The sequence below is a fragment of the Myodes glareolus genome, chromosome 7, assembly GCF_982192425.1.
Source record: "Myodes glareolus chromosome 7, mMyoGla1.1, whole genome shotgun sequence".
Lineage (NCBI taxonomy): Eukaryota > Metazoa > Chordata > Mammalia > Rodentia > Cricetidae > Myodes > Myodes glareolus.
The window spans coordinates 62813653-62839824 of record NC_142032.1 but is presented as its reverse complement, the minus strand read 5'-3'; the positions used below and the strand labels follow the sequence as shown (position 1 = coordinate 62839824).

At 51.1% G+C, this 26172-nt stretch overlaps 3 protein-coding genes across 11 annotated transcripts in view; 1 reads left to right on the top strand and 2 right to left on the bottom strand.

The window, feature by feature from the left end:
• Positions 1-11844, top strand: part of Phrf1 (PHD and ring finger domains 1) — a 31146-nt gene extending 19302 nt beyond the window's left edge. For 6 of the 7 annotated variants that reach the window (XM_048458410.3, XM_048458409.3, XM_048458406.3 and 3 more), the window contains 9 exons: positions 4655-4782; positions 5738-5919; positions 6011-6142; positions 6554-6708; positions 7185-9821; positions 10056-10210; positions 10308-10640; positions 10846-10974; positions 11509-11844. In XM_048458410.3, coding sequence (XP_048314367.3) covers positions 4655-4782; positions 5738-5919; positions 6011-6142; positions 6554-6708; positions 7185-9821; positions 10056-10210; positions 10308-10640; positions 10846-10974; positions 11509-11652 — 3995 coding nt within the window. In that variant the 3' untranslated portion in view covers positions 11653-11844. Of the gene's footprint in view, positions 1-4654; positions 4783-5737; positions 5920-6010; positions 6143-6553; positions 6709-7184; positions 9822-10055; positions 10211-10307; positions 10641-10845; positions 10975-11508 lie in introns of those variants that run through there. The other variant, XM_048458411.3, reaches the window with a different exon arrangement.
• Positions 11845-12226: 382 nt separating this feature from the next.
• On the bottom strand, positions 12227-15568 carry Irf7 (interferon regulatory factor 7). 2 transcript variants are annotated; one of them, XM_048458412.3, is made up of 10 exons: positions 15455-15568; positions 14685-15097; positions 14438-14600; positions 14144-14351; positions 13786-13844; positions 13541-13715; positions 13276-13371; positions 12695-13081; positions 12498-12616; positions 12227-12423 (listed from the first exon to the last, which is right to left on the bottom strand). In XM_048458412.3, the coding sequence occupies exons 2-10, from the start codon at positions 14696-14698 to the stop codon at positions 12268-12270; spliced, it is 1377 nt and encodes a 458-aa protein (XP_048314369.2). In that variant the 5' UTR covers positions 14699-15097; positions 15455-15568; the 3' UTR covers positions 12227-12267. The 2 variants fall into 2 exon arrangements, with proteins under 2 accessions (XP_048314369.2, XP_048314370.2); XM_048458413.3 differs by having other exon boundaries at positions 13541-13619.
• A 1792-nt stretch (positions 15569-17360) lies between these two features.
• Positions 17361-25610, bottom strand: Cdhr5 (cadherin related family member 5). Of its 2 annotated transcripts, none has more exons than XM_048458393.3 (15): positions 25446-25610; positions 25195-25367; positions 24830-24880; positions 23226-23318; positions 22989-23090; positions 22782-22892; positions 22522-22689; positions 21891-21981; positions 21706-21803; positions 21410-21601; positions 21187-21300; positions 21007-21091; positions 20407-20910; positions 18155-18315; positions 17361-17902 (listed from the first exon to the last, which is right to left on the bottom strand). In XM_048458393.3, the coding sequence occupies exons 1-15, from the start codon at positions 25537-25539 to the stop codon at positions 17432-17434; spliced, it is 2508 nt and encodes an 835-aa protein (XP_048314350.3). In that variant the 5' UTR covers positions 25540-25610; the 3' UTR covers positions 17361-17431. The 2 variants fall into 2 exon arrangements, with proteins under 2 accessions (XP_048314350.3, XP_048314351.3); XM_048458394.3 differs by having other exon boundaries at positions 20407-20616.
• Positions 25611-26172: the final 562 nt, after the last annotated feature.

Here is a 26172-nt window from a genome sequence, read left to right as displayed (position 1 = left end):
GACTTGGTGGGTTTATTAAAAAAAAAAAAGTTTCTCATGAAGTTGAGAGGGGTTGGAAGATAGGGATTGGATCTGGGAGGAGAAGGTGTGAATTTTATCAAAATATATTATAGACATATGAAATTCTCAAAGAACAATATATACATTTAAAAAGAATAAAGTTGCTGAAAACTTCATGCATCCTGGTAATTTTGTGAACAGATGTTTTCATTTTTTCCTGGCAGTATGGAAGAGTAAAGAGATTAGATCACCTGCTTGATCCTATGTTTAACTTTAGAAAAAAAAAGTACCAAACTTTCTAACTCAGAATACGATCTCTTATGTATATCTGAAAGACCTAGTTACTCTGCATATTATGAATGCATTCTCAGCAGCACTCAAGTTGGGTTTCAGTTTTGCTTACCAGAGGGGTGTGTATGTGTGCATGTGTGTGTGTGTCTGCCTATTTGCATGTCTGTCTTTAGAATCCTCTTCAGGAAGCCCCTCCTTTCATCAAGAGCAGAGTTTAGAATCCGGAGTCGTCTCTGTGTTCTGAGCAAGCAGCTGGTCATTGTCTAGGTCTGTGACATGGCTCTTCTTAAGGTCTCCCACCTGCAGCTGAGGTTGAAGGTCAGGCTTTCACTTCTGCGTTGCACATCTGTGTCTCCTGCTTCTCATATCACATACTGTTTCTCGGCCGTGATTGCTAACTCATTTGCTTCATCAAATTATATAGATTGTGACCAACATTTGATTAGAGGTAGGAGTTTGTTTCCTTTTCAGTCCCAGTGAGGACAGTCAGGCACCCCTCCTTAAGGTTTTTTACTTTCTATGTGTATGAATGTTTTATCTCTGTGAACCACATGCATGCCTATTGCCTACAAAGGCCAGAAAAAAGTTTTAGGTCTCTTGGAACTGGAGTTACAGTTGTGAGCCCCATGTGGGTACTGGAACTTAACATGGGTCCTCTGCAAGAACAACCAGTGTTTTTAACAATGAACCACCTCTTCAGCCTTGGTTGTAGTTTTATTTGTGAACTTGTTTCCATATCCCCCTCCCTTTCTTTTTGTAAAACAGATTCTGTCTTCATAGCTCAAGCTGGCCTTGAAACTCACAGCATAGTCTTCCTGCCTTCCTGAGTGCTAGGATAGTTTATTTAGGACATTTTGGGGGGGGCGGGTAAGAGGCGGGAGCTCAAGGTCATCCTCAGCTACATTGTGATTTTGAGTCCAGCCTGGCCTACAAATGAAATCCTGTCTCAAACTAAAAATGAAAGTGCTTATTTGAATTAAGATCCAAGTCAGATTTGTGTTGGGCTGTGTTTGTTAGCCCCTTCTCTTTACTCTTCACCGGCTCCTGTCTGCAGACTGTATGCTTGAGCTTAGACACCTGTCAGGCCTGGGTAGGAGGTCAATGTGTTATATTTTTGTGTTGCAAGAGGATTCTGGGTCTGTACCTTTAATCCCATGCTTTAATCCCAGTACGTGGGAGACAGAGACAGGCATATCTCTTGAGTTTGAAGCCAGCCTGATCTCTATAGTTTCATGCTAGTCAGGGTTTTATGTATTTAACAGTCATAGTAGTGCCCTGTAATATAAGTTCGGTGAGCCCATTCTCCTTCCAACTGTCTTCCTTTAGTACTAGTGTCCCTTCCACTGTGATGCTGTGAGATACTGCAGTCCTATGAGAAGAGAGACAGTGTATGGCCCAAGTGTCTAGGCTACTTCATAAGGGTCACATGAACTAAAACATGTAGTACCATGGTCACTTAATAATCAAAAAGTGAGAAATAGAGGTTGATCAATACCACATGTACACTTCAGGAAAAGACTGATTTCTGACCTGGACAGTGTAGGTTAGGATAGCCTGAGATTTCATCACATTATTCCAAATAATACAGTTTAAAAGTTATGAATTTCTTTCTTCTTGAAGTTCCAACTTGGTATTTTTATTTACCGTTGACCGTAGGTTATGGGAGCCATATAAAGAGCAACCAGGGGAGAGGGGTTGCTGTATTCTCTGCTACTGGGGGTTTTCCTTTCATACCCTGCTACATCCTGGTGAATTCATTCCTAGCTTGTCAGAGTCAGAGAATGAAGAACTATAGCAGCACCTCGAGGGTGGGTTTAAATCCTTTTGCAGTTGACTTCTGTTTTTAGAGTGTGTCTCCAGAATTGTTCAGAGCACTTGTCTTCCAGCCTCTAGGGGGAGCTCTCTCTGTTTGGACCATGAATGGTCACATTATACTCATTGTTGTCTTCAGCACTTGGTTATCATGTGGGTTTTTTGTTTGTTTTTTGTTTTTGTTCCTTTTTTTTTGGATTTATGTAGTTTATATGATGGTTCTTTAAGTCTGATCTACTCAGTAATGAAAGTCCGTCCTTGCTTGCTGTTTGGATCCTGCTCCTTCCCCTCCAGGAACACATTACTTTAAAATGTCACAGGTTTATTTTTCTGGTTAAACAATTTAAGCCTAGCCAGGGGCACACACCTTTAATCCCAGCACTCGGGAGGCAGAGGCAGGTAGATCTCTGAGTTTAAGGCCAGCTTGGTCTGTAGAGCAAGTTCCAGGACAGCCAAGGCTGTTATTCAGAGAAACGCTGTCTCAAAAAAAGAAAACAAACACAAGCAAAAATGATAATGCTGATGATGATAAGCAAAGCAAAGTCAGTAGTTGTAGCCCAGGGTACACACAAATTGGCACATGCCTAATTCCTGAGTTCTGCAGGTGAAGGCAGGAGGATTAAGAATTCAAGGTTATTTTCCACCGCACAGTAGCACAGTAGGAACATGCCTCAAAAAATGGTGGGTGAGATATCTTAGCAGGTAGAGATGCTAGCTAACAAGTTTGATTTCAATTTCCAGATCCCATGTGGTGGAAAGAAAGAACCAATTTTTGCAAGTTGTCCTCTGATTTCGATAACACATACATGCGCAATTAAAGGGGTGGGGTTGTGGTTTGAAGAAAAATGGCCCCCAAAAGGAGTGACATTATTCGGAGGTGTGGCCTTGCTGGAGTAGGTGTGATCTGTTGGAGGAAGTGTGTCACTGTGGAGGATAAGCTTTGAGGTCTCCTATGCTCAAGGTACTCCCAGTAAAACAAACAGTCCACTTCCTGTTGCTTTCTGATCAAGCTGTAGCCAACACGATGTCTGCCTACATACCACCATGCTCCCCACCATGATGATAATGGACAAAGCTTCTGAAACTGTAAACCGCAATCTCAATTTAAATATTTTCCTTTGTAAAAGTTGCTGTGGTTATAATGTCTCTTCACAGCAATAAAAACCCTAACTAAAATGGGTGCTGGGAGATGGCTGAGTAAGGTTAAGAAAGGGCACTTGTTGCTCTTACAGGAGACCTGGGATTAGTTCCCAGAACCCACAGGGCTGCTCACTGCCTGTTACTCCAGTTCTAATGGTTCAACACCCTCTTCTGAATGCCCAGGTATTGCATCCATGTGTGCACACCTAGACTAAGTAGATACACACACGTAAAATAAAAATCTTAAAAAAGATTTTTAAGCAATGCATGTGCCACATCTGTAATCCTTGAGAAGCTAGATAGAAGAATTGCCATGAGTTCTTGACCAGCTGCAGACTGAGACGAGCAATAAGACAAAAGTAAATAGGGGCTGGAAAGATAGCTTTGCAGTCAAGATCACTGACTGTTCTTCCAGAGAACTTGGATTCAGTTCCCAGTGCTCACAACTATCCGTAACTCCACTTCCAGGGACCCTAGTATCCTCATACAGACATACATACAGATAAAACAGTGCACTTAAAACAATAATTAAAAATCCTGCAAGAAAGAAAAAAGTCTTTTAAAAAAGAAAGTAGGGCTGGAAAGATGGCTCAGAGGTTAAGAGCACTGACTGCTCTTCCAGAGGTCCTGAGTTCAATTCCCAGCAACTACATGGTGGCTCACAACCATCTGTAATGAGATCTGGTGCCCTCTTCTGATCTGCAGCATATATGTAGGGAAAATGCTGTATATATAATTATTAAATAAATTTTTAAAAAGAAAAGAAATAAATCTAAGTTAAAAAGTAGCAAACCAGGCATATAGTACATGTGGAACAGCATGTACTACATGCTGGAGAGGTGACTCAACAGTTAAGAGCACTGCCTACTTTTCAGAGGACTCAGGGTTCAAATCCCAGCACTCACATGACAGCTCACAACTGTCTGTAACTCCCAATTCCAGGGGTTCTGACACCTTCACATAAAATAAAGTTAAATAAATTATTCAAAAAAAATAGTTTAAGGTCATCTGTAACTACATACTGAGTTCTGTGCCAGCCTGGATTGCATAAGACTGGAGTTTGTCTCAAAAAAATAAGAAAGTTAAATTGGCTGAAGAGTTGGCTCAGCTGTGGACCTGAGTTCAGTTCCCAGGACCCACATTGAGCAACCCACCGCTACCAATAACTAGTTCCAGGGGTTCTGATGCCCACTTTAGTCCTTCAAGGTCACACCCATGCAAGCACACACAAATAAAACATAAACTGTGGGTGTTGTGTGTAAAGCTCAACCCAGCACACAGTCCTGAGGTGCCCAGACCCTCTCCCTAGCTCTTTGGGCTCTGTTCCAACAGAACTCAGAGGACCTGGTCACCCTGGTCAGGAAGGGCTCTGTGGATCCTGAATTGTAGACACTGAATGTTGTCTTTTTAGGGAGACGGAAGAAAGTGCTGGGAAGAAAGAAAACCCGGTCCCGGTCATCTGTGAAAAGTAAGAGTGGAGGTACAAGAGCCAAGAAACGGCAGCACCGTGTGAGGAAGACAAAAGGGAGGAAGCTGAAGGTGAGGCTTCAGTAGTGTCCAGCTTAGCCAGTTTTGCTGCCCTATATGGCTCTGCAGCAAGAAGCACCAAAATGGCTGCTCTGAGGTTGTTCTGTGCTCAGAGGTGGGTGGGTATGTTAAGAGTTAGTATGATTTCCCCTGAAACATAGAGGAAGACTAGCAGAGCTCAGGACCAAATCACTTTCTTGTGGTCAATGGCTGGTCAGATCAGAAGGCTTTCAGTCCTGTGCTAGGAGCAGGTGTAGACAGACTGAGTTGAAATGCTCAGGGCAGATAGCCTGGGGAGGTATAGACAGTTGTTAACCTGACATAGTCACTGTCTTTGTCCTGGAGAGTCTTCTATGTGTGAGAAGCCAGTCTCCAGTGGATCCACACACCTTGGCCACGTGTTTCCTGTGTTTTTATGTGAATTTATGTTTGTTACCCGTAGCCTGATCATGTTCTATAATGTATGCTTGTATATGAAGATGTGTATAGCCAGTAGTTTGAACATCCGTTCTGGAGAGTCAGAACAGATTCTTGTTGCTGTGACTAAGTATGAGCAATTTAGGTAGATACTGCTGGTCACTAGCACTCAGTTTGTGTCCTGAGAGCATGGCAATGTCATTGCCTCCTTTCTGATTTTTAGAGAATGCTAGATTCCATTCTAAGCTTACTTTCTTCATCTGCAATAACTGTGATTCCTTTTCCCCCTAAGAGAACATCTGGGGGCCACGGCCCATGGCAGAGGTATGGAGAGATTCACTCCTTCAGGAGAGATCCTAGCTGAGTGTGTTCTGTCCCACCCATACTCAAAATCTAGAGGAAGTGAAATGTGGCCCCTTGATTGTCTTAGGAATAATTTACAATTGTGATAATGTTAAAAGTCCACAGCTGTTCCTTACATGGATGTTAACGCTGTTCACGTGCATGATGCCAGTCATTCATTGAAATTTTTTCTGTCACTTTGGTTTAGAATGAGATCACAGCTCGTTCTCGCATTGCACGAACTCTAGGCCTCCGCAGGCCTGTCCGTGGCACCAGCATGCCTTCAGTGTACAAGCCAGTGGATCCCTCTCTGGGGCTGATGAGGGCAGATATTGGAGCAGCTTCTCTGTCTCTGTTTGGAGATCCCTATGAGCTGGACCCTTTTGACAGGTGACTACAATGGTGACTGTCCCAGTGCCCCAGCTCACCCTCAGATTTGGTTAGGTTGCTTGTGAACTTACGGAGTGGTCTGCTTTGTTAGTGTCCCCTCCAGCAATGAAGAACCGTCTACAGATCCTCCTTCCCCTCTGAGTGCCAAGAGGAGAGTGCTGTCCCGCTCAGCCCTGCAGTCGCACCAGCCTGTGGCCAGACCTGTTGCCATGGGGCTTTCTAGGTATGGGGTAGCAAGAGCATCTGGGATAGATAAGGACACTGAATTGCTTATCCTTTCTGTGTGCCCTTAGTGATGTGGCTGAGCAACTCATTGCTGTGATGTGCTTAAGGTTGACTCTGAGTGCTGCGTTAAAACTAGTTGTCTCTAAGCAAGCAGCACAGATACTGGCCACACTGACCTCAGTCTCTGAGAGAGAAAGGGACCTTGGGCAGGGCAGAGTCCTGGTCCACAGTCACAACAGGTAGAGATAATCTCCTTCCAGCTTTTACTTAGTGGTAGAATGGGCAGACATACATTGTAGATGACATCCCCATATTCCTGGTCACCTCAATTGGGGCTGGTGGGTGGGGGTTCGGGCCAGAGGAGTACAGAGGGACCAAGCTTGCTTACCACTCTGGTCTGTGTTGACAGGAGGCAGCTCCCGGCAGTGGCCCCAGAGCCCAGTGTGGAGGAGGCCCCTGTTCCTGACCTGTTGGGGAGCATCTTGTCTGACCAGAGCCTTCTGATGATGAGCAGTGCTGATGTTGTCATCCACCGAGATGGCTCTCTCAGTGCCAAGAGGGCAGGTGAGCACCCATGGACTGCTGACCTTCCTTATGGGTTTCCTAGAAATGGATGAGTTGGACAGGCTCTCTCTTAGGTTTTAACCTGAGTTGGGTGAGACACTGCTAACAGCATAACCAATGTGAGTTTCTGTCAGGGTCCTTCCGTGTCTGAGTACAGTTAGGTGAGCATGACATTTCCAGGACAGTTCACAGTACCCATGAATCAGTATGGTCAAGAGTGGGCAGAGCCTCCATCTGCTGCTTCTTGTCTGTGTCACACTAGATGAAAAGAGAAAGACTACATGGCAGTGAGGGCATTTATGATCCCACAGGATGGGCAGTGGTACAGCTAAGCCCATGACATTCCTGTTGTGGCGTAGCAAGAAGTATCACTCTGTAAACAGAACAATTTCACTGTCACTTCTGGTCAGACATGACAAACCATTGAACTGCATACAGGAGGTGGGAAGGGTTGCTATCTGACTTTTGTTTTTTAGCTCCTGTTTCTCTTCAGCGAAATTCTGTGACTCAATCCAGAGAAGAGTCCAGGCCCAGAGACAACCTGCAGCCTGGGGCACTACCCTCAGGGAGCGTATCCAGTGGACTCATGGGAGCCAGGCGACAGAACTCAGGGCTGAGCTGTGGGGACAGAGCAGCCCTGCACTGTATCCCTGGCTGCACAGTGGAGATACCTGTAAAGTTGAACTCATCAGTGACCCCACGTTCAAGTCAGACTGGGAACCTTTCAAAAGAGAGCAGGCCTACCTTGAAACAGAATAACAGTCCCAGGCTTAATGGTTCTAACACACAGGCATTGCCTCTTAGTTCTGCCTCATCTAAGATGACTGTCCATTCTAACTTTCCATCTAGAAATATAGCTCTTGGGCACCCTCAGAAAACAGATCCCAGGAGACCTGATTTCTCAAAGCTACCCAGGATACCAAAGATCCACAGAGACCGCAGTGACAACACACAGGACCAGGCCCCAGCCAGTGGGCAGACTGTGGAGCTCCCTAGCACTTGCATTAGCCGCCTGACTGGCAGGGAAGGCCCTGGGCAGCCAGGGCGAGGCCGGGCTGAGAATGAGCCCAGCGGCAGGGGTCCCCAGGAGACTGGCTCACACACAGGTGGTTCTCGTCCTTCTGCCCCCAGCTCCCATGTCAGCGTAGCCACGCTAGGGCCCTCAAGAGGAAAGGGCATTGGGTCTACCTTTGAAAGCTTCAGGATCAACATCCCTGGGAACACAGCACATTGCAGCCAGATGTCCAGTCCTGGCTTCTGTAACACATTCCGGCCAGTAGATAGCAAGGTGCAAAGGAAGGAGAACCCTTCACCCCTCTTCTCTATCAAGAAGCCAAAACAACTCAAGAGTGAAATCTATGACCCCTTTGACCCCACTGGCTCGGACTCCAGCCCTCCTAGCAGCAGCCCTGAGAGCCTTGGCCAAGGCCTCTTGCCCTCTGAGATCACCAGAACTATCTCCATCAACAGCCCAAAGGCCCCAGCCTCCCAGACTGTGCGCTGTGTTACCTCCTACAGGGTAGAAAACATCTTTGAGACTGACACAGAACCTGAGCCCCAGCCCACTGGTGAGCCTGTGTCTGGCATGCTGGAGTTCAAGGATATGGAGCAAGAAGGACTCAGGGAGACAGAGCTTACAGAGATCCAGGGCTCCGCAGCCTGTTCTCAGCGGCCATCCCCATCAGACCCTTGGGACGATGAGGATGGAGTGTCTTGTACACCCTTCTTTGGCTCTGAGGAACGAACAGTGACATGTGTGACTGTCATGGAACCAGGTGTTCCGCCAAGCCCAGATGCTCCACAGATAACTACGCACAGGATTGTGGAGCTCAGGGCCCCATCCCGTTCCCGCTCCACCTCCAGCTCCCGCAGCAGGAAGAAAACTAAAAAGAGGAAGGTTTCCAGAGAGCACCAGAGGACACGTTCCAGCACTCGTTCTGGTTCCAGGGACAGGACCTCACGTTCAGCATCTCCAGTGGCTGAGGAACACACCAAGAGGCACAGGTCCAAGGCTAAGAGCCGGAGGTCTTCCAGTGACCGTGCTAGCAGCCAGGACAGAGCAAAGAGGAGGAGGAGGGAAAGGGACAGGGAACGGAGGCATGGTCCCTGGAGTCATGGCAGGTGCTGGAGGAAGTCCAGGTCTCGCTCAGGGAGTCCTGGCAGTTCTTCTTGTGAGCGCCATGAGAGTAGGAGACGGAAGAGGCGTCATTCAGGATCTCGGTCTCGAGGCAGGGACTGTTCACCCCACAGCAGCCTGGAGAGGGACCGGAAACACAAGCATCGGGAGCGGAGCCGAGAGCGGGTAGATAAGGAGAGTGTGACTCGGTCTCGGGAGAAAAGGAGGCGGCGGTCTCGGTCACCCAGCCTGGAGCATAGGCCACGGAGGCCACGTTCCCATGAGAAGCGGCCCCATTCCCCAGAGAAGAAGGGGGCTATGAGGGAAGTTTCCCCAGTCCCCACTCTACAGGGGGAACCAAGGCAAGATGGAAACCACCCTGCCAAGCCTCCAGTCTCAGAAATAAGTGTCCTGCCAGAGGTGGTTGTGGCTGACCCAACCCCTCCAGAAGTCCCTCCTGTTCTGGCAGAGCCGGTTGAATGTGTGCCTGAGGACCTAGACTATGGTGATTCTGTGGAGGCGGGCCACGTCTTTGAGGATTTTTCAAATGAAGCCATCTTCATTCAACTTGATGATATGAGCTCACCTCCTTCCCCTGAGAGTACAGACTCCTCCCCTGAGCGAGACTTCCCAGCAAATCCCACGGTGCCCCCAGTCAGCCTTCCACAGGACACTACTTTTCCTACCAGCCAGAGGGAGGTGTTACTGGTTCACAGTGAAGATATCTCAAAGCCTGCACCCCAGGCATTGACCCCTTCAGACCAGTGCCTGCTCAGGCAGGACACTGTAGAGACCATTGCTACAACTCTTGGCGCCCCAGGTGTGATGCCCATGGGAAAGGACAGTCCTTTGCTGAGTGAGAGAGGATGTGAAACAGTTAGGCCCAAGGATGCTGTGGCCCAGGCGCCCCTGCTGCGGTCCAGAAACCTGGTGAAGAGAGTCACCTGGAACCTGCAGGAAGCAGAGAACAGCACCCCAGCCCTGGACAGAGTTCCAAGTGAGTTGGCCCTGCCAGTGGCTGAGCTCCTAGTGGTGGTTGTCAGGGGTGTAGAACAGGCAGGGAGACAGCCACCCCAAGAGCCTCTTCTGACTCTTTGGGGCCCCCAAGTGTGTCCAGCCTCTTAGAGATTGATCTGCAGCTTGGCCTTAGTTCCCACTGCTAGTTCTCTGAAAGTGTTTTGGCCAGGGTTGACCACAAGGCACCCACCTTCCTTGTCTGTTGGGTCCTCAGGGACGCCACTTCAGAGGCCACAGAGGCCCCAGGAAGGAGACTGGGATGCAGAGGACAGGGTCCTCATAGGAGTTCAGCAGGCACCATTCTCCGACCTGCCCCCTCCCATCCACGTGCTCCAGGAGTCTGGGTTCCCTGATGCAGATCCCTCTCAGGTGGGTGCTGGGCTAGAGGAGCATGGTCCTTGTGCTGGGTATTTTGGGCTGCCTGGTTAGAGCTAAGAACTCATGGCACTACTTCCTTTCTATACAGCCCCTTGGTACTTCCAGGGCAGAAGGGCTGCCAGCCGTTGGGCCTCTACACTCAGCAGGAGGTATTCTTGCCCAGGTTTACAGCCCCAACATGCCACCACCCCTGGCTCAGCCCTCAAGCATCTTGCCCTATGCACTGGTCAGCCAGCCCTCAGTCCAGATGATCCTGCAGGGGACCCTCCCCCTCGCAGGCTGCGGTGCAGCACAGAGCCTGGCCCCAGTGCCCACTATGCCAGCCACAACCTCACAGCTAGTTATTCCAACCACCAACAACAACTTAGAAGAAAAGACTGCTACTCCCAAGTCAGCTGCTGAGAAGACCAAAAAGGAGGAGGTGAGTGCTGCCTGTCCTTCCACAGCCCGTCTCCTTCGGGTCTGGTTTTAGCTATAATATCCAGGCCTTGGGGCTTGGTCAGGGTGGTAGAAGAGCAGCGAGCCCATTACCTTTAGTGTTCTTGGGGAAAGGGACATCCCACCAAGGGGTCCAGAGGCCAGTTTTGGCCATCTTGCCGCAGGGTCACACATGTCCTTACTCCTAGTACATGAAGAAGCTGCACATGCAGGAGCGGGCTGTGGAGGAGGTGAAGCTGGCTATTAAGCCCTTCTACCAGAAGAGAGAAGTGACCAAGGAGGAATATAAGGATATCCTGCGCAAAGCTGTGCAGAAGGTAGGCTGCAAGTAGACAAACATGTGCCTCTTTGACAACCTTGAAGTTGCAAGGGACACATTGTGACACGGGATAGCTAGATCTGTATGTGACAGCAAGTTGCCATTTGTTGTTTGCATGGACTCCTGGGTCTGTAAGTGTGGAGTCAGCCAGCTGGGCCAAGTGGCTGAAGCCCGAGATCAGTCCTGTTTCCTAGTAAGTGCGTCCTCACCTCACACAGTGTTTGCTAAAACTAAAATAACAGATGATGAATTTAAAATTCCCCAATCCACCCAGTTTCTCTGGAGGAACTAAGTCCCTGAGGGATGGGTAGATCTTTCTGTAGGAACAAGTCTCAGCTTCCTACTGACCTTTGACACGTGTAGAGAAACGTCATCAGCTCTGTTTAGTTACAGGTGTGTGTGTAGGGGCAGGGGATGCATGTGCCCTTAACAAGACCAACGGCCCTGGTGGAGAGGGCCGGGGCAAGGATCCTTGGGCTGGGTTGATCTCTGATAGGCTGAGAGCATTTGGGTGATTGTGTTCTTTCTTCAGATCTGCCACAGCAAGAGTGGTGAAATCAACCCTGTGAAGGTGGCCAACCTGGTGAAGGCCTATGTGGACAAATACAGGCACATGCGCAGGCACAAGAAGACCGAGGCTGGAGAAGAGCCACCCAGTCAGGGTGCTGAGACCTGAGACTGGCCACTGTGGGGAAGTGACCCTAGTAGGAAAGAAACGGCTACCAGCACTCCTGCCTCTGAGCTTCCCATGACACCTGTCTGCACCTGTCTTGCTTATAATTGAAAACTGGACTTTTTTTATTTGTATATTATAGATACACTGTTTCCATTGTGTTCTAATTTATCAAAAATGGCTTATCTTTAGAAACTTTTCTGTGTACTCAGTGCTTGGAAGGTGAAGCTTTTGGTTTCAGAAACCCTGACAACCAGTGGGAAACCACCTGCTAACACTCATGAACCTCTCTGCTATAGCAGTTTTCTTATTCTAGTTGCTTTTGCTTCTGCCAGGAGACAAGACATTGGGGCTGTGGGTTTCAGGGACTCAGACCCACCATTCCCAGTATACCTCGCAGTGTTAGCATGCTCCCCATGCTTGTTTTAGAGCATTTGGATCCAGTAAGGGGTTCATTATAAAGATGAGTGCTACAAAGGAGGCTTAGTGTGCAGGGATGAGGTGTCTCCTTCATGGGTTCCCACCAGGTCCAGTAAAGATAGCATACAGCCAGGGAGTCAGTCTGACTCGGGGCGGCTCTGGTTCTAGACTTTCTTTATTGGGATTTGCAGTTCTGGGCTAGTCACACTGTTCCAGGTCCATGAGGAAGTGTTCGATATCATCGTAGAGGCTGTTGGTGCTAGACAGGCACAGGCCAAGACTGCTGCTGTCCAGGGAGGACACACCCTTACGCTGCACACCTTCCAGGTGTGCTTTGCATAGCCATGGCTCCAGCTGTGGGAGGGACATCTGTTAGGGCTCCTACCCAGCAGCCCACACCCACCTGTACTTGCCAACCCAAGCTCTACCTTAACCAGAATCAGGCTCTTCTCCTTGGGCCTCCCTGCTGACAAGTCTTGCCCAAAACCCAGGTAGATGGTGTAGTGCGGTGATCCTTGCCGCCTCCGGGCCCGGAACTCTTCCAACTCTGTAGGAGGTAGCTCTGGTGAGCATGTTAAGAAAGGCTCCAGAGGCCCACAAGGACAGCACCCCAGACCTCACTGACCTCGGAAGAAAGTGCTGAAGTTGAAGATAGGGGTGTGGCAGTTGCGTTCCAACAGCTGGGCTGGAGTGGAGGGGTTGGTGGAGCCCATGGGGCTGCCCACCTCCCAGTACACCTTGCACTTGCCCATGCGCAGGGCATACAGGGACAGCCCCCGCAGCTCCAGCTGAAGGCCTGGTGACACATGCTGCAGAAGTGTCTCTGTGTAATGCAACTGCTTCTGATCCGGGAGCTCAGCGGGGCTGGGAAAAATCACAGGCTGGGGCTCTGAGTTTATCGCTGAGCTCGTGGGGCTATACAGGAACACGCAGCTGGGATGGCCCACCATTGCCTGGAGCACTGTGCGGCCCTTGTACATGATGGTCACGTCCAGGGGCCCTAGATTGCGCTCTGTGTACAGACCAAGCTATGAGTGTGAGTGGGGCACATTGCCCTACACCCCAGGACCCTGGCCCCTCCCACTGAGGTACAGCTGTGAGGGCTGAGTGGTGCAGTGTTCTGCCTGGGAGAACAGCTGTGCACTGGCGAAGACCTGTGCAAGCACCACAGCTCTAGCCCATGCCAACGGGTCCCCAGGTCCTCACCAGTCATCAGAGTTGGGTGTTGAAGCCTGGGGCTGGGGACGGCTTCCACCTGCCACGCTGCATGAAGCTCCTCAGAAGCATGTTCTGGCTCCCGGCCTGAGGACAAGGTGAAGCTCTGCCTGTCCATCTTGCCCCTCATAGTGCCCTAGCTTCCCACCCCTGTCATTCAGCAGCCTTAGCTTTCCTCCTCTCCCTCATACAGCCTTGGGCAGATGGAGTTCTCTAGTCCAGCCCCAGCTCAGTAACAGTTCTTCCTGCCTCTCACCAGGCTCCTGTGATGGGACTGGGTCTGCCCCAGGCTCAGGTTCTAGTGGGTGGTCCTCCAGGAGGCTGTGCTGCAGAACCTGAAACAAGAGGTCCCCAGCACCACCAGAAAGCAGAGGGCTTGGAGTCTGAAGCTCAGCATTTCCTCTTGCCAGGAAGGGTCCTAGGGACACAGCCTGCAAGAGAACGCTTAGTGGTAGGCAGCTGCCCATCCCCCACACCTAGAAGGAACGGACCAGACTGTACCTGTGCAGGTAAGGCATTGCGGAGGGCCACCATTTCCCCATTTTCTATGACTGGGCCTTCTGAAGAGAGGGAGAAATTTGGATCTAAGATTGACTAGTTATGATGCTCGAGTAGTTTAAAAAGTTCTCTTCCCCATACCCTTTGTCCCCAGACACCAGACATCTCACTCAGCCCAAGGCTCTGACTGAGGAGGAAATGTGCCCACCCACCCATCCACCTTGGAAGGAGTACAACTGGGCCTACAATCAGCCTTTTTCCAACCAGCTTTAAAAACTACGAATCCAACCATGAAGCCACCAAGACAAAGTAGTCCAAGTCCCTTCCTCCTTGGTCCGTTCCTATTTGTGGCATTCCTCACCAGTAGAGCCAAGCTCCAGGCTAAGTTCATACACTTTGTGCGGGTCAGCAGGGTCCGCCGAATTGTCTTTACGCATGATAAAGCGACGTGTGCTATTAAGTGCACAGCGGAAGTTGGTTTTCCAACCTGCTCGCTCAGCAGCCTCGGCCTCTGGGGGTGGTAGGTTCCCTCCACTAGGTGGCCACCTCCCTCTGGCCACAGCCCAGGCCTGAAGGAGAGGACAGAGAATGTGGGTTGAGGAGAGACTCCCTGCGAATTCTGAGAGATTATACCGAGGGCAGGACTAGGCACCACCTTGAAGATCCTTGCGTCAGCTTCATCCAGATCCCTGCGCCCGAAATGCTTCCAGGGCACACGGAAGACTGTGTGAGCCTCGTCCAGCCACCGAAGGCCCTCATACTGGCCGCTACTGACCTCACCCAGTAGCCACTCGCCAAACAGCATGCGCTGGGACCCCCTGCAAACAGGGCAGCAACGCTAGGATCAGGGCCAAGAGCAAGGTAAACAGGACCCAACACAACCAGGGTGGCCATGTTCTCACCTCTCTGTGGCCATTGCTCCTACAAAGACAGTCTGGGAGAATCAAAGTAGGTCCTACTCTGGGATGGGCTGCAGTCACTGCAGCAGTCGGGTATTAAAATGAGGTAAGAGTCCCTTGGGTGTCACTACGGTTTGAGATTGTAGCCACGGATAGTGTGGCCAAGTGTCACAAATGTGATTATATGTGTTGGTCACAAGTGGTAATTTAAGTATCGCAAGTGTGACCCAGGTGTAGGGTGTTAAGGGTCACAAATGCGGTTTGAGAACTTGTAGCCACCTAGGTTCCGAAACAAAGTGTGGATTTCTCGGCCAAGGTGGCTATGGATATGACGACAGATGTAGCGGGAGCGCACACGTGAAGTCACAGGTGTTGATCCAGCGTCCAAGCCTGGATGGGCTGTCGCAGGCCGGACCCTGCAAAGACACGGCGGTAAAAGGGGGCGGGCCCAGGCCAGTAAAGCGAAACTGCATCCCGGGAAAATGAAACCTAAATAGCCGAAACAGCGTGTGGGCAGCTGCGGGCTTCCCTCTGTCTCAGTGGCTACGGGGCGCAGTCCTCGACCTCCATCCTACCCTCACACAGACGCCAACCAACCCCACCTACAGATCTTCCGATCGCAGATCCTGCCGGCCCTCTGCCCTCCTGCGTCCCCGAGCCTCTCTGTACTGCCCTTCCCCAACCGCTCGCTACTCCGTGGAGGGGACAAGAATTTCCTCCCGTGGCACTAACTCGCTCCCTCCCCGCGTGGACTAAGGGTTCCTTCCACATACCTGGTGCCGGAGCCGCCGGGACGGTTTTATCTCAGAGAGAAGAAGGCGGCCAGTGCTTTTATAGGACCCGGTCAGGGGCGGGACGGAGTGCAGCAGGGTGTGGCCTATGGGAGCCCGATGCCATTGGCTGTGGCACTCCACTCTCGTATCACAGTCGCCCAGGCCCTTTGTAGATCAATGAGAGGCTGACCCTGTTTTGGACAGTACCGGCAAGTCTCGGAGGAACAGCTCCCCAAGTGGGAGTGTGGGAAAAGTCTTTCCCTCCACACCTCCTCAGAAAAATATGGCGGGAGAAGGCAGGGATACCTACAACGATCCCAAACAAAGTCAGCAACTTTTTGTTCTGTTTTGTTCTGTTTTGCTCTGTTTAACTGGCAGGAAAGTATCAGGAAGTGTAGTCTAAAGAGAGGCTTCACATTGAGAATGGTACAGATAAGAATACTCCAGCAGGCGGTGGTGGCGCATGCCTTTAATCCCAGTACTCAGGAGGCAGAGGCAGGCTAATCTCTGAGTTTGAGGCCAGCCTGATCTACACAGGAGTTCCAGTACGGCCAAGGCTACACAGTGAAACCCTGTATCAAAACACACACACACACACACACACACACACACACACACACACACACACACACGAATATCCCAAAGCCACTACTTGTAATACCATCTCAGGAGAGGTTGAGGATTCAAGAGTAAGACCCTGTCTCAAATGTAAAATTTAACCACTGTGTTGCATCCAACCTTCATTAGAGAAACTTCCAGTTGTAATGAGCAGAATCCTGTAAGTGGCCCAAGAACAGAGAATGAGAGACGGTAGAGTGTGTATCCAGAATGAGCCATCTCTATCACCCCCTCCAAGGCCCAGGGAACAGCTCTCTCCCATGTTCAAATCCCAGCACCCACATGGCAGGTAACAACTGACTGTAACTCCAAGATCTGACACTTTCACACAGACATACATGTAGGCAAAACACCAATGCACATAAAATAAAATAAATTAGAAAGGAAGGAAGAAAGACAGCAGTTGAAATAAAACCAAAAAACACATTGTATAAACGGGTAAAACTGACAGTTTTTTTAAAAAAAAGTATTCAACTACTGGAAAAAATAAAATAAAAATGTTTGGAAAGGAATTCAGGATGACTTTTCATGACTGCTTTGCAGGAAGAAGTCCAGATTGTGATGTACCCTTCCCCAAGCAGACCAGAGAGCTGTGTGTAACCTCCATAGCCCTGGTCTCCCTCCACCTACTGCCATGATCTGTAGGCCCCTGTATCTCAGGGTTTCTGTATGGGGCAGAGTGAGGTGTTCATTGCCAGAGCAGTCTTTTTATTTGTTTGGGTTTGTTGTTTTGTTTTGAAAAGGGATTTCTCTACATAGCCTTGGCTGTCCTGGAACTCACTCTGTAGACTCTGTTGGCCTCAGATTCACAGACATCTGCCTGTCTCTGCTTCCTGAATGCTGGGATTAAACATGGGTGCCACCATTCGCAACCAGACTTTTGAACCAGGCTGTGACCCTCAGGAAGGTTCCAGAGACCACCCTCTCCCAAATGAATGTACAATGTGGCGTGGGCCGTTCTGATTCTTTCACTTCGCTCAAACGAAGTTGTCCACATCGGGCTAAGCGCTGAAGTCTCCAGCGAGGACTTCCCTCTTCCCTGCTACAGTGGGAGAGGAGCTTGGGGGCAGGGAGGGAACATCCGGAAGCCGGCAGCTGGGTGTTCACAGCAGGTGTTTTACCCCAGCGCTCCCTCCCTCCTTCCCGCACACAGAACGGAGTTAGGGGTCGGGGTGGGGGGTGCGGTTAGGAGGGATAACCCGGCTCCAGAAGAGGAGACATGAGCGCTTGGGCTTTGTTGAACGACCTTCCCTGGCACTCGCTTTCGCACACCCGCCTTACGACTCCGGAATTTGAAAGTGCTGTTTTAATTTGCGGAGGAAAAGGGAATGTCTTGGAGTGGAGGTTGGGGGTGCTGCGCTAGATATAAGTGTGATCGATATCAATGCCAAGGTGAAGACCCTTTTTCTGGTCAGGGTCATCGTCATCGCTGCCCTCACTTTCCGTGGCACTGGCGCTGTCCATGTCTGCGGTGGGCTCGTTGAGGACCACCACGTCAGCATCCTCTCTGATGTCCTTGCCGAACCACACGGCCTTGTAGCCACCCTCCCCCTCCGGCCGCCGCTCCTTAGTCAGAATAGACTTCACGGCCAAAGGACTGTCCCCAGCCTGGACGGTTTTAGGAGACCCGGGAGCTCTGAGCTCGGGGCTAGGAGGCGCAGAGCTGGGGGGCGTGGGGCTGGAAGACATGGGGCTATGGGACCCAGAGGGCGGCTGGGAGGGCTCAGGGTCTGACTGTGGCTGCGGGTCGGAGGTAGAGGTGGACGACCAGTTGGTCTTGTGGTCCGGGAGGAAGGTCAGGTTGTCATAGTTATTCTGCGGAAGAGGTACCTACGGACGCGGTGCAGCAAGAGCAGAGGCGTTACTCCCACCAGTGCCTTCCAAACCCTCCTCCCACTACTTGGCTCCCACCCTTCCCTGCCCCCCCCCACACCTGGTATCAACACATCCATCCCATACTACCTCTGCTCCTTTCCCCAGCTGTTCCCATTCATCCCTCCATGTCCCTTTTCTGTGACTCTTCAACCCTGGGTTAGTCCCCTTTCTACTCTGCCTAGCCCAATACCGCACCGAGGCCCTTACCTTAGCCTTGCCGCCACAGCAGCAGTTGAACCGGTGACGGTAGTGCTTATGGATGAGGATGACCAGGGCGATGAGGGCCAGTAACAAGAGCGCACCTAGCACCCCGCCCAGCACTGCCATGTCCACCGTGGAAAATTTCTGGTCACCCATCGCACCTTCTCCTGCCAAAGAAACCAAGGCCACTTACTTTGGGAACACTCCCAAGCATCCCTTTCTAACCCCGGGCCAGAATGAAGTACCAGGAAAACAAGACAGGCATGGCTTGGCTCACCCTCTAGAGCTGAGGTTCTGAGAATGGGTGCTACTAACCCCACCAGGTGGCAGGAAAGCTGCCTGCGATACCAAGGCCCCTGGGGGCATGACTGCCAGCTTCTGACACACCAGGGTGGCCTTCAAGGCCACCCTGTGCACAGTTGAATGTGAACTTTGTCTTGTGTGGCCTCGGCTCCAGTTTTGAATGCATGACAATTGACACAGTTTTTCAAGAACACTCATGAGAAGCCTACCTTGTATAACTGCCTCTGGGGACCATTCCTGTGGGACACTAACCATGTCTGGCCCCTTGTGATCCTGAACACTCAGGGCTGTGTGCGTACAGCTCAATGACCAGTATGAAAACCTTTCAGTGGGAACCTCCGTGTGTGTGTGTGTGGTGTGTGCATGTTTTAAGTTTATGTAGTGTATGTGTGTCGGTGCTGCATGTCATGGTGCATGCTGTGGTCTGAGGATGACTTGCAGAACTCAGTGCCCTTCTTCCACTACCTGTGTAGGACCCAGGGGTCACTCTGCTTGTCAGGCTGCTGACCATCTTGCCAGATCCCATCTTTTTTCTTTTTTCTTTTTTTTCCGGACAGAGTTTCTCTTTAGCTTTGGAGCCTGTCCTGGAACTTACTCTGTAGACCAGGCTGGCCTCAAACTCACTGAGATCTGCTTGCCTCTGCCTCTGCCTCCCAAGTGCTGGGATTAAAGGCGTGGTTCACCACCACCTGGCATTCAGCTGTTTTGTTTGGGTTCTGGGACTAAATTCATGCCCTCATGCTTGGAAGGCAAATACGTTATGAATGAGTCATCTCCCCAATCCTGACCTTGTGTGTGTGTGTTGTATTATTGTTTTGTTTTTTAGCAGTATTGCCTCACTCTGTTGCCCAGGCTAGCTCTGAATTCCTAGGCTCAAGTGATCCTCCTGCCTCAGTTTTTCCATTAGCTGGGATCACAGGCATGCATCTCTATGTCCAGTCATAACTATCCATAATTATTATTTTTTTGAGACAGGGTTTCTTTATATAGCTCTGGCTATCCTTGGACACCCTCTGTAGATCAGGCTGGCCTTGAACTCAGAGATCTGCCAGTCTCTGCCTCCCCAAGTGCTGGGAGTAAACATGTGCACCACTACCACTGACTCATAATTATTCTTTTTTTTAAATATTTATGTATTTATTATGTATACAATATTCTGTCTGTATGCCTGCAGGCTAGAAGAGGGCACCAGACCCCATTACAGATGGTTGTGAGCCACCATATGGTTGCTGGGAATTGAACTCAGGACCTTTGGAAGAGCAGGCAATGCCTTAACCTCTGAGCCATCTCTCCAGCCCAATTATTCTTTTTTTAAATATATTTATTTATTTATTATGTATACAATATTTTGTCTGTGTGTATGTCTGCAGGCCAGAAGAGGGCACCAGACCTCATTACAGATGGTTGTGAGCTACCATGTGGTTGCTGGGAATTGAACTCAGGACCTTTGGAAGAGCAGGCAATGCTCTTAACCACTGAGCCATCTCTCCAGCCCCCATAATTATTCTTTTAAAGACAGGTTCTCTGTGTATAGCTGTGGCCAGACTGGAACTCACTATATAGACCAGACTGGCCTTGAACCTACAGGCTTTCACTACCCGTCTAGTGCTGGAATTAAAGGGATACATTAGCATACCCTGACAGCCATAAAATCGTCATTTTTATCTTGTACCTTCCTAATAGTGTCCCCACCTTAAGACCCTAAATACAGATTGTCCTGGGAATTATGCGACGCACTGGCTCGAAAATCTGCCTCTGTATCCCCATACCTTCTTCAGCTCACCCCATCTGCCCCACTGGGGCCATCTGTCTGGAACTAGACACAGACTCCTTGGAGGTGGTCAGTGTGGCCAGGCCAGGCTAGCCTGGGTGGACCCTGTGGTAGCACAGCCCTTGAACCCCTGTCTGAGTTAGGAGGGCAGTGATGGTGACTCCAGAGCAAACATGTGGACTACCTGAGGGTGATGGGTTCCTGATGGGCGTGGTGGCTGTCGGCTGAGAGGTTCCTCCTGGCTTGGGGGTGTGCGTTGGGTCCCCTCTGGATGTGCTTGGAATGACGGAGGTACTTGTTCTTGAAGTAGGGGCTGTTGGCTGAGAAGTTCCTGGCTTGGGGGTCTGTGTGGAGCCCCCATTGGGTGTGACTGGCTTTGAAGTGGTGCTTGTACCTGTAATGGGGATCTCTGGTTGAGGGGTTCCTGGCTTGGGGGTCTGCGTTGAGTCCCCATCAGGAGTGGTTGTCTTGGGGGAGGTGCTAGTTCCAAGAGTAGGGGTCCCCCCAGGTGTGGATGAGGTAGAGCCGGGTGGGCTTAGAGTTGTGCCTGAGGGTGGGAATGGGCCAGCACTTCCCCCAGAGCTGGTTGTGGCAGATCCTTGAGAGGTCCCAGAGGTCGTGGGTGTTTCCAAAGTGGTGCTACTTGAAGACCCAGTTGTTCCTCCAGCTTCTGGGGGCTTGGGGAACTCTGGGGGTGGCATGGACAGAACTTGGGTTTGCCTCTGTCCCCAAATACGCCTGTTCCAGAGGAGGAGCCACCTTGCTTGGGGGCCCTCAGGCTCACCTGTGGAGGGGGTCTCCTGCTCTGACACTTGGATCTCAACGACAGTGGTGGCTGTGTCCTCAGTCACACTACTGGTAGCTTCTACCTGGGGCAGGAAAGGGGCTTGTTCCTCTCGGGTCCCTCTTTACCCTCGGACCCCTCTTTATCCCTCACCTTTGGTCCCCGTATTCCCCACTTCACCTGTACATAGAAGACTCCTGTTTCTTCCATAGCCACAGTGGTCAGCATGACATCCTTTTCCATCTTGAAATATGAGGAGTTGGTGACTTGATATGTAATGGCCAAGTTCAGGTCCTGGGTGAGACTGCAGTGAGGCCTGGGCCTGGGTGTCCTACTGTCCATCCCAAGCTGCCCACACAGAGAACTTAGAGAGTTCCTAGGTGGTCAAGAAGGAACTGCATACCGGGAAGTCTATGTACTGAGCCTGGATCCTCAGGGTCTCAGAAGGGGAGGTCCTGTCCTTCACTGTTATGCCAGCCGCAGAACCAAGCACCACTGTACCATGGTACAGGCTCTGAGAGAACTGGAGTGGGTTCTCACGAGCCTCCACAATGGCCTGGGTCACTGAGTAGCGGGCCCTATCATCCTGATCGGCCTGGGGAGTCAGGGGAAACAGGAGTAAGCAATGGGACTTGTTGGAGCTGGGCTGTATGGAGCTGGGGCTCAAGGGAACACGGGAGAGGGATCTGTTGTACTCACTCTGACCACCAGGGTGAAGGTCATGGGGCTGGGGATAATTTTGTTCATCGTGAGGTTGCCAGACTTTTCGTCGATGATAAATGTGTTATCCGTGTTTCCTGGGAGAATTCGGGGTGGGGTTTGGTATCTGGTCCCTCTGTTGTAGGGCCCAGGTGCTATAGGGCCTCACTAGAACCCCCACTCACCTGTCACAATGCTGTAGATGATGGGCTGGTTAATCCCCTGGTCTCCGTCCACAGCATAGATCGGACCAGGACTCAAGATGAGAGGAGATGACTGTGGGGACAGGGATAGCCTGAGGCTGGAGGACCCCAGTTCTTACTCTTTTGTGTCCCTCAAGGCCTGGAACACGAACTGGAGCGTGGGGGCAGGGGGCCGTTCCTGCTTGAGACAGAGCTGCAACCACAGCAGGATTCAGGGGCAGCGAGAACTTAAGAAGGAAGACTGGCAGCCTCCATGTGTCCTCTGCACCATGGAGGATACGGTAGCCTTAGCCGGACCCCACCTGCCCAGCTGGCCCTCTGGCCCCAGAGGAGACTCTCTGCTGGGCAAGGACATAGCAATTCTTCATCAGCGTCAGCCCAGCCCCTGAAGTCCTCACACCCAGCTGACATCACAGGGTCCGCCCTCATCACTGATTTTTGTCTGTATGTCCCCAACCTGAGGCTGGGATAGTTAGTGAATGATTATTCATCCATATTAGTTTCCAAAAGAAAATTATAAAATTGCCTAAACCTCTTGGGGAGCACAGCACCACCCTACCCTGACTTGGTTCTGGGTTCAAGTCAGACCCTGGGCTTTCTTACTCCCTATTACCAGTAGGTGTCCCGTGGAGACCACTCCATGGTACTGGGCGTTGATGCAGAGGTAGCCATCTGAGAAGGAGCAAGGCAGGAACCAGGGGGTCCGTAGGTCAGCCGGAAGCACGTTTATGATCAGGGTGGCACTGGCCGTGTGGGTGTTCTCTGTGATGTTTTCAGTATCCTGTAGTCACAGCCAGCACTGACAGGTCAGGCCCACAAGGACTTGGACAGGGCCTGAAACATCCAGGACTCAGGTAGCTGTGATCTGTTTACCTGTGCAAGCAGCCTGAAGCTCATGTTCTGATTCTTAGAGAAATCCAGGGTCCGGCTCAGTATCAGAGCAGGGTTGGTTAACCCCGCCAGGGAGAAGAAGCTGCTGGCATTCTGAGAAGGCAGAAGAGGTCACAACATGAGCCTCTGAGGCCTGGAGGCATCAGAAGGAAAGGGTCAGTAAAGCGTGGGGACAGGGGAAGCACTGACAGGGGTCACTTCCTGCAGAGTGTAATATAGTGTGTCATGTACGTCAGCATCTTTGGCCGCCAGTTCTGTCCCAGGGATGACAGTTGTACCCACTCTGGTGTCCTGGGGATAGAGAAGAAGTTGATTCAGCCATGCTGTGGTTTCTGCTGACTCCCTGATGGGGTCCCCCAGATACCCCTCTGTCTCCCTTCCTTCTCCACACTCAGAAGGCACCTGCTGTGACTCCACTGGACTCACCTCTGTTACATTGTATTCCTTGCTTGTATAGGGAAACTCTGGGGGATTATCATTGACATCCAGGATAATCACATACACAGGCAAGTATGTCAGCTGCAAGAAAGTTACTAAAGTCAACCCCTGCCTGAGTAGCGATGTTCTGATGCCCGCATCATTCCTTCCTTCTTCATCAGTTCATTCATTTAATCCTTCACTCTTTCACTCAGCAGACATTGGTGGCATCGACAATGTGGTGGCCTATGGGTTCCTGTTCTAGGAGGAACTCAGACTAGAAAACCAAAACTAAACAACATCTCAGAGCGTGGCAGCCAGCGTGCGGGGAATGTGCTGAAGAGACATTAGGGCAGTCCTGGGGACACAACCGGCAAAATGTCAAAGGAAGAAAAAGGAGCAGTCTCGTCGCCCAAAAACAGGTCTTCAAAAGAACGGCAGAGAAAGAAGCCTTCAGGTTAAACTCACTGGCTGTGTCCCGGGAGAGAGACCTTCCTGAGACCCAGGAGGAGAGAGAGGTTGAGGACAGAGAGGAGGAAAAGGTGTTCTTCTCCAGTGACAGATGTCAGGGCCATGGTCATATGGTCATTGTGTGTGTGTGTGTGTTTGTGTGTGTGTGTGTGTGTGTGTGTATGAAGTGTATTTGTATGTTGAGAGTGGAGCCCAGAATCTCAACCACATAGTAGGCAGGTGCTTTACCACTAAACTATACTTAAAAATGAATTTTTAAAAAATTATTATCTATTAGAGACATGGGCTGAGATATGTGTGGGTAACATGCCACGGCACAGGGTAGGAGTGCAGGGTGTGCTAGTTAGTTGTTCTTGGCGGGGCAGAAAGTGTGTGGGGCCTGTCCTATCTGTAAGCATCTTTTAGCAAAAGGCTGAAAATGTGGTGTAGGCTGAGGGCTGAGGGCGAAGATGCCTGGGGTGGGGCAGGTGGACAGTGTGGACTCGAAGGGCGAGGTGTCCCCTGAGATGATGTGTCCATGCTGGTGGGAGCAGGCTCAGGGAGTGTCTACACTAGGCCAGTGTCTGCACAGCCTAGCCTTGCCCGCCCAGCTGGGAAATTAGCTTTGAGTCCCAGTAGGAAAATGTGGAAGTTTCTGTGTGAAGCTGGGCAGGGTCTGGTTAGGACTCTCCGGGGACTCGCTGCACAGAGAAGGGGTGAAGGGGACCAGGAACAAGAAAGCAGCAAGTGGATTCACTAGAAGGGTCAGAGAGGAGCTCTATCGACCAAAGCCCCCGTGGAACTCACGTAGGAAGAGCAGGGCTGACTGTAAAGGAGGCCCAGCCAACAGAGTCCCTGGGTGTGTGTGTGTGGCGGGGGGGGGGGGGGAGGGTGACAAGAAAAATGGGGTAAGGGGCTGGCCGGTGAAGGTGTCTCCCAGGTGAGGGGTGAGCGGCAGACTTGGGGTCTCAGGGTGCTGACTCATACGTGGCCCTAAATTAGCAGAGTTTGAGTCTAGAACTCAGGGCAGAGTCTGGGCTAAACGAAGTGTGGGAGTGGCCAATAGAGCGCTAATGCTCAGACTCCCTGGGGTAAGGTCATGGAGGAGTAGTCTTGGGGTATTCTGACAGGTCAGGGGTGGTCAGATAATGGGGCTGCCTTACCACTTCATTTCCTCTCTTGCACTCCAGGTCTGCCTCCAGTACAGGGTTTTCCTGAGGATAATGAAACCAGTACCCTATGAGTCACCAGCCCCATAGGAAGTACAGTGCCCTAGGCTAGGGGAGCGGGGCTAGGAAGGCCTGTACTTCTTCAGGGCCCCTGTCATCGATGGCAAATCCTGAGTGTTAGGGGGCTTCTGGCAACTGTGTCTCTCAAGAGTCCTACCCCCCCAGTACCAACCAGCCTCACTACCTGGGGGACATAGAGCCCACCATTAACCCCTCCTCCTAGGGTGTCTTTTCCAGGCTAGGGGAATGGATGTTCATGTAGATCCCCATGTGGACACATTCCACCCTACAGACTGTACCTCATAATCAGGAGACACGCTGAGAAACAGCTTATCGTCTTCAATTTTAAGTCCTGGAGAGGATGTGGACCCCAGGGTCACCTGCAGGCCATCTGGGACCGAAATGTTCAACAGTGGCTTGGAAATATCACTGTTCTCCTCAATTTCAACAAACGTCTTGTCCACAGAGCAGACTGGAAAGTTGCAAAGGAGAAGTTGGTACAACCCACCCACTCTGCTAACTACCCACCCTGCCCTTGTCCAGCACATACCTTGGGTCTGGGCCGAGGTCTCTGGAGGTTGGCCAAACAGCACTATGAGCAGTGGCAGCAGCAGCGGAGGCCACAGGAGGGCCGGAGCCCCCATGGTGGCAGCTGTCAGCTGGAAGAAGGGTCCAGCTGCCTTCTTGTTCCAGGGCTGGTACAGTTCCTGCCTGGGCGACCTTCGCCCCTGCCAGGCACCGCCTCATTTTATGACCCTTTACTCATGGCCTCTACCAAGGGGGCTCCCGCTGGCCGGCACTTAGAGGGGACATGAGGTCATGTTTCAGCCTGGACTTCTAGGAAATTAAGCAGGGACTCAACCCACAGACATTACACGAGGTTTAAAAAGCATGAGAACCACTGGGAGTGGGGAATAGGCCTAGTAAAGCTAGGACAAGGCTGGGGCCATCGGTCTAAGGAGGCTGAGTCAGGGCTGAGGAGCTGAAGCAGGCCTGGGAGCTGAAATCATTCATAGATCTGGGGAGCTGAGGCAGGACTGGGGGCTGAAGCAGCCCTATGGGGGTGTAACTATAGGTCTGGGGAGCTGGGACAAGGCTGGGGGGAGCTGGGGCAGGACTGGGGGAGGCAGAAAAGATTAAGGTAGGACTGGGGAGCGGGGCAGGGGGAGCTGGTATAGGGCTGGGGAAACTGGAAGAGAAATAGAAGGAGCTAGAACAGGGCTGGGGAGCAGGGTACAAGGACAGGGACATGGGCTGAGCCATTGGCCTTGGGTCTA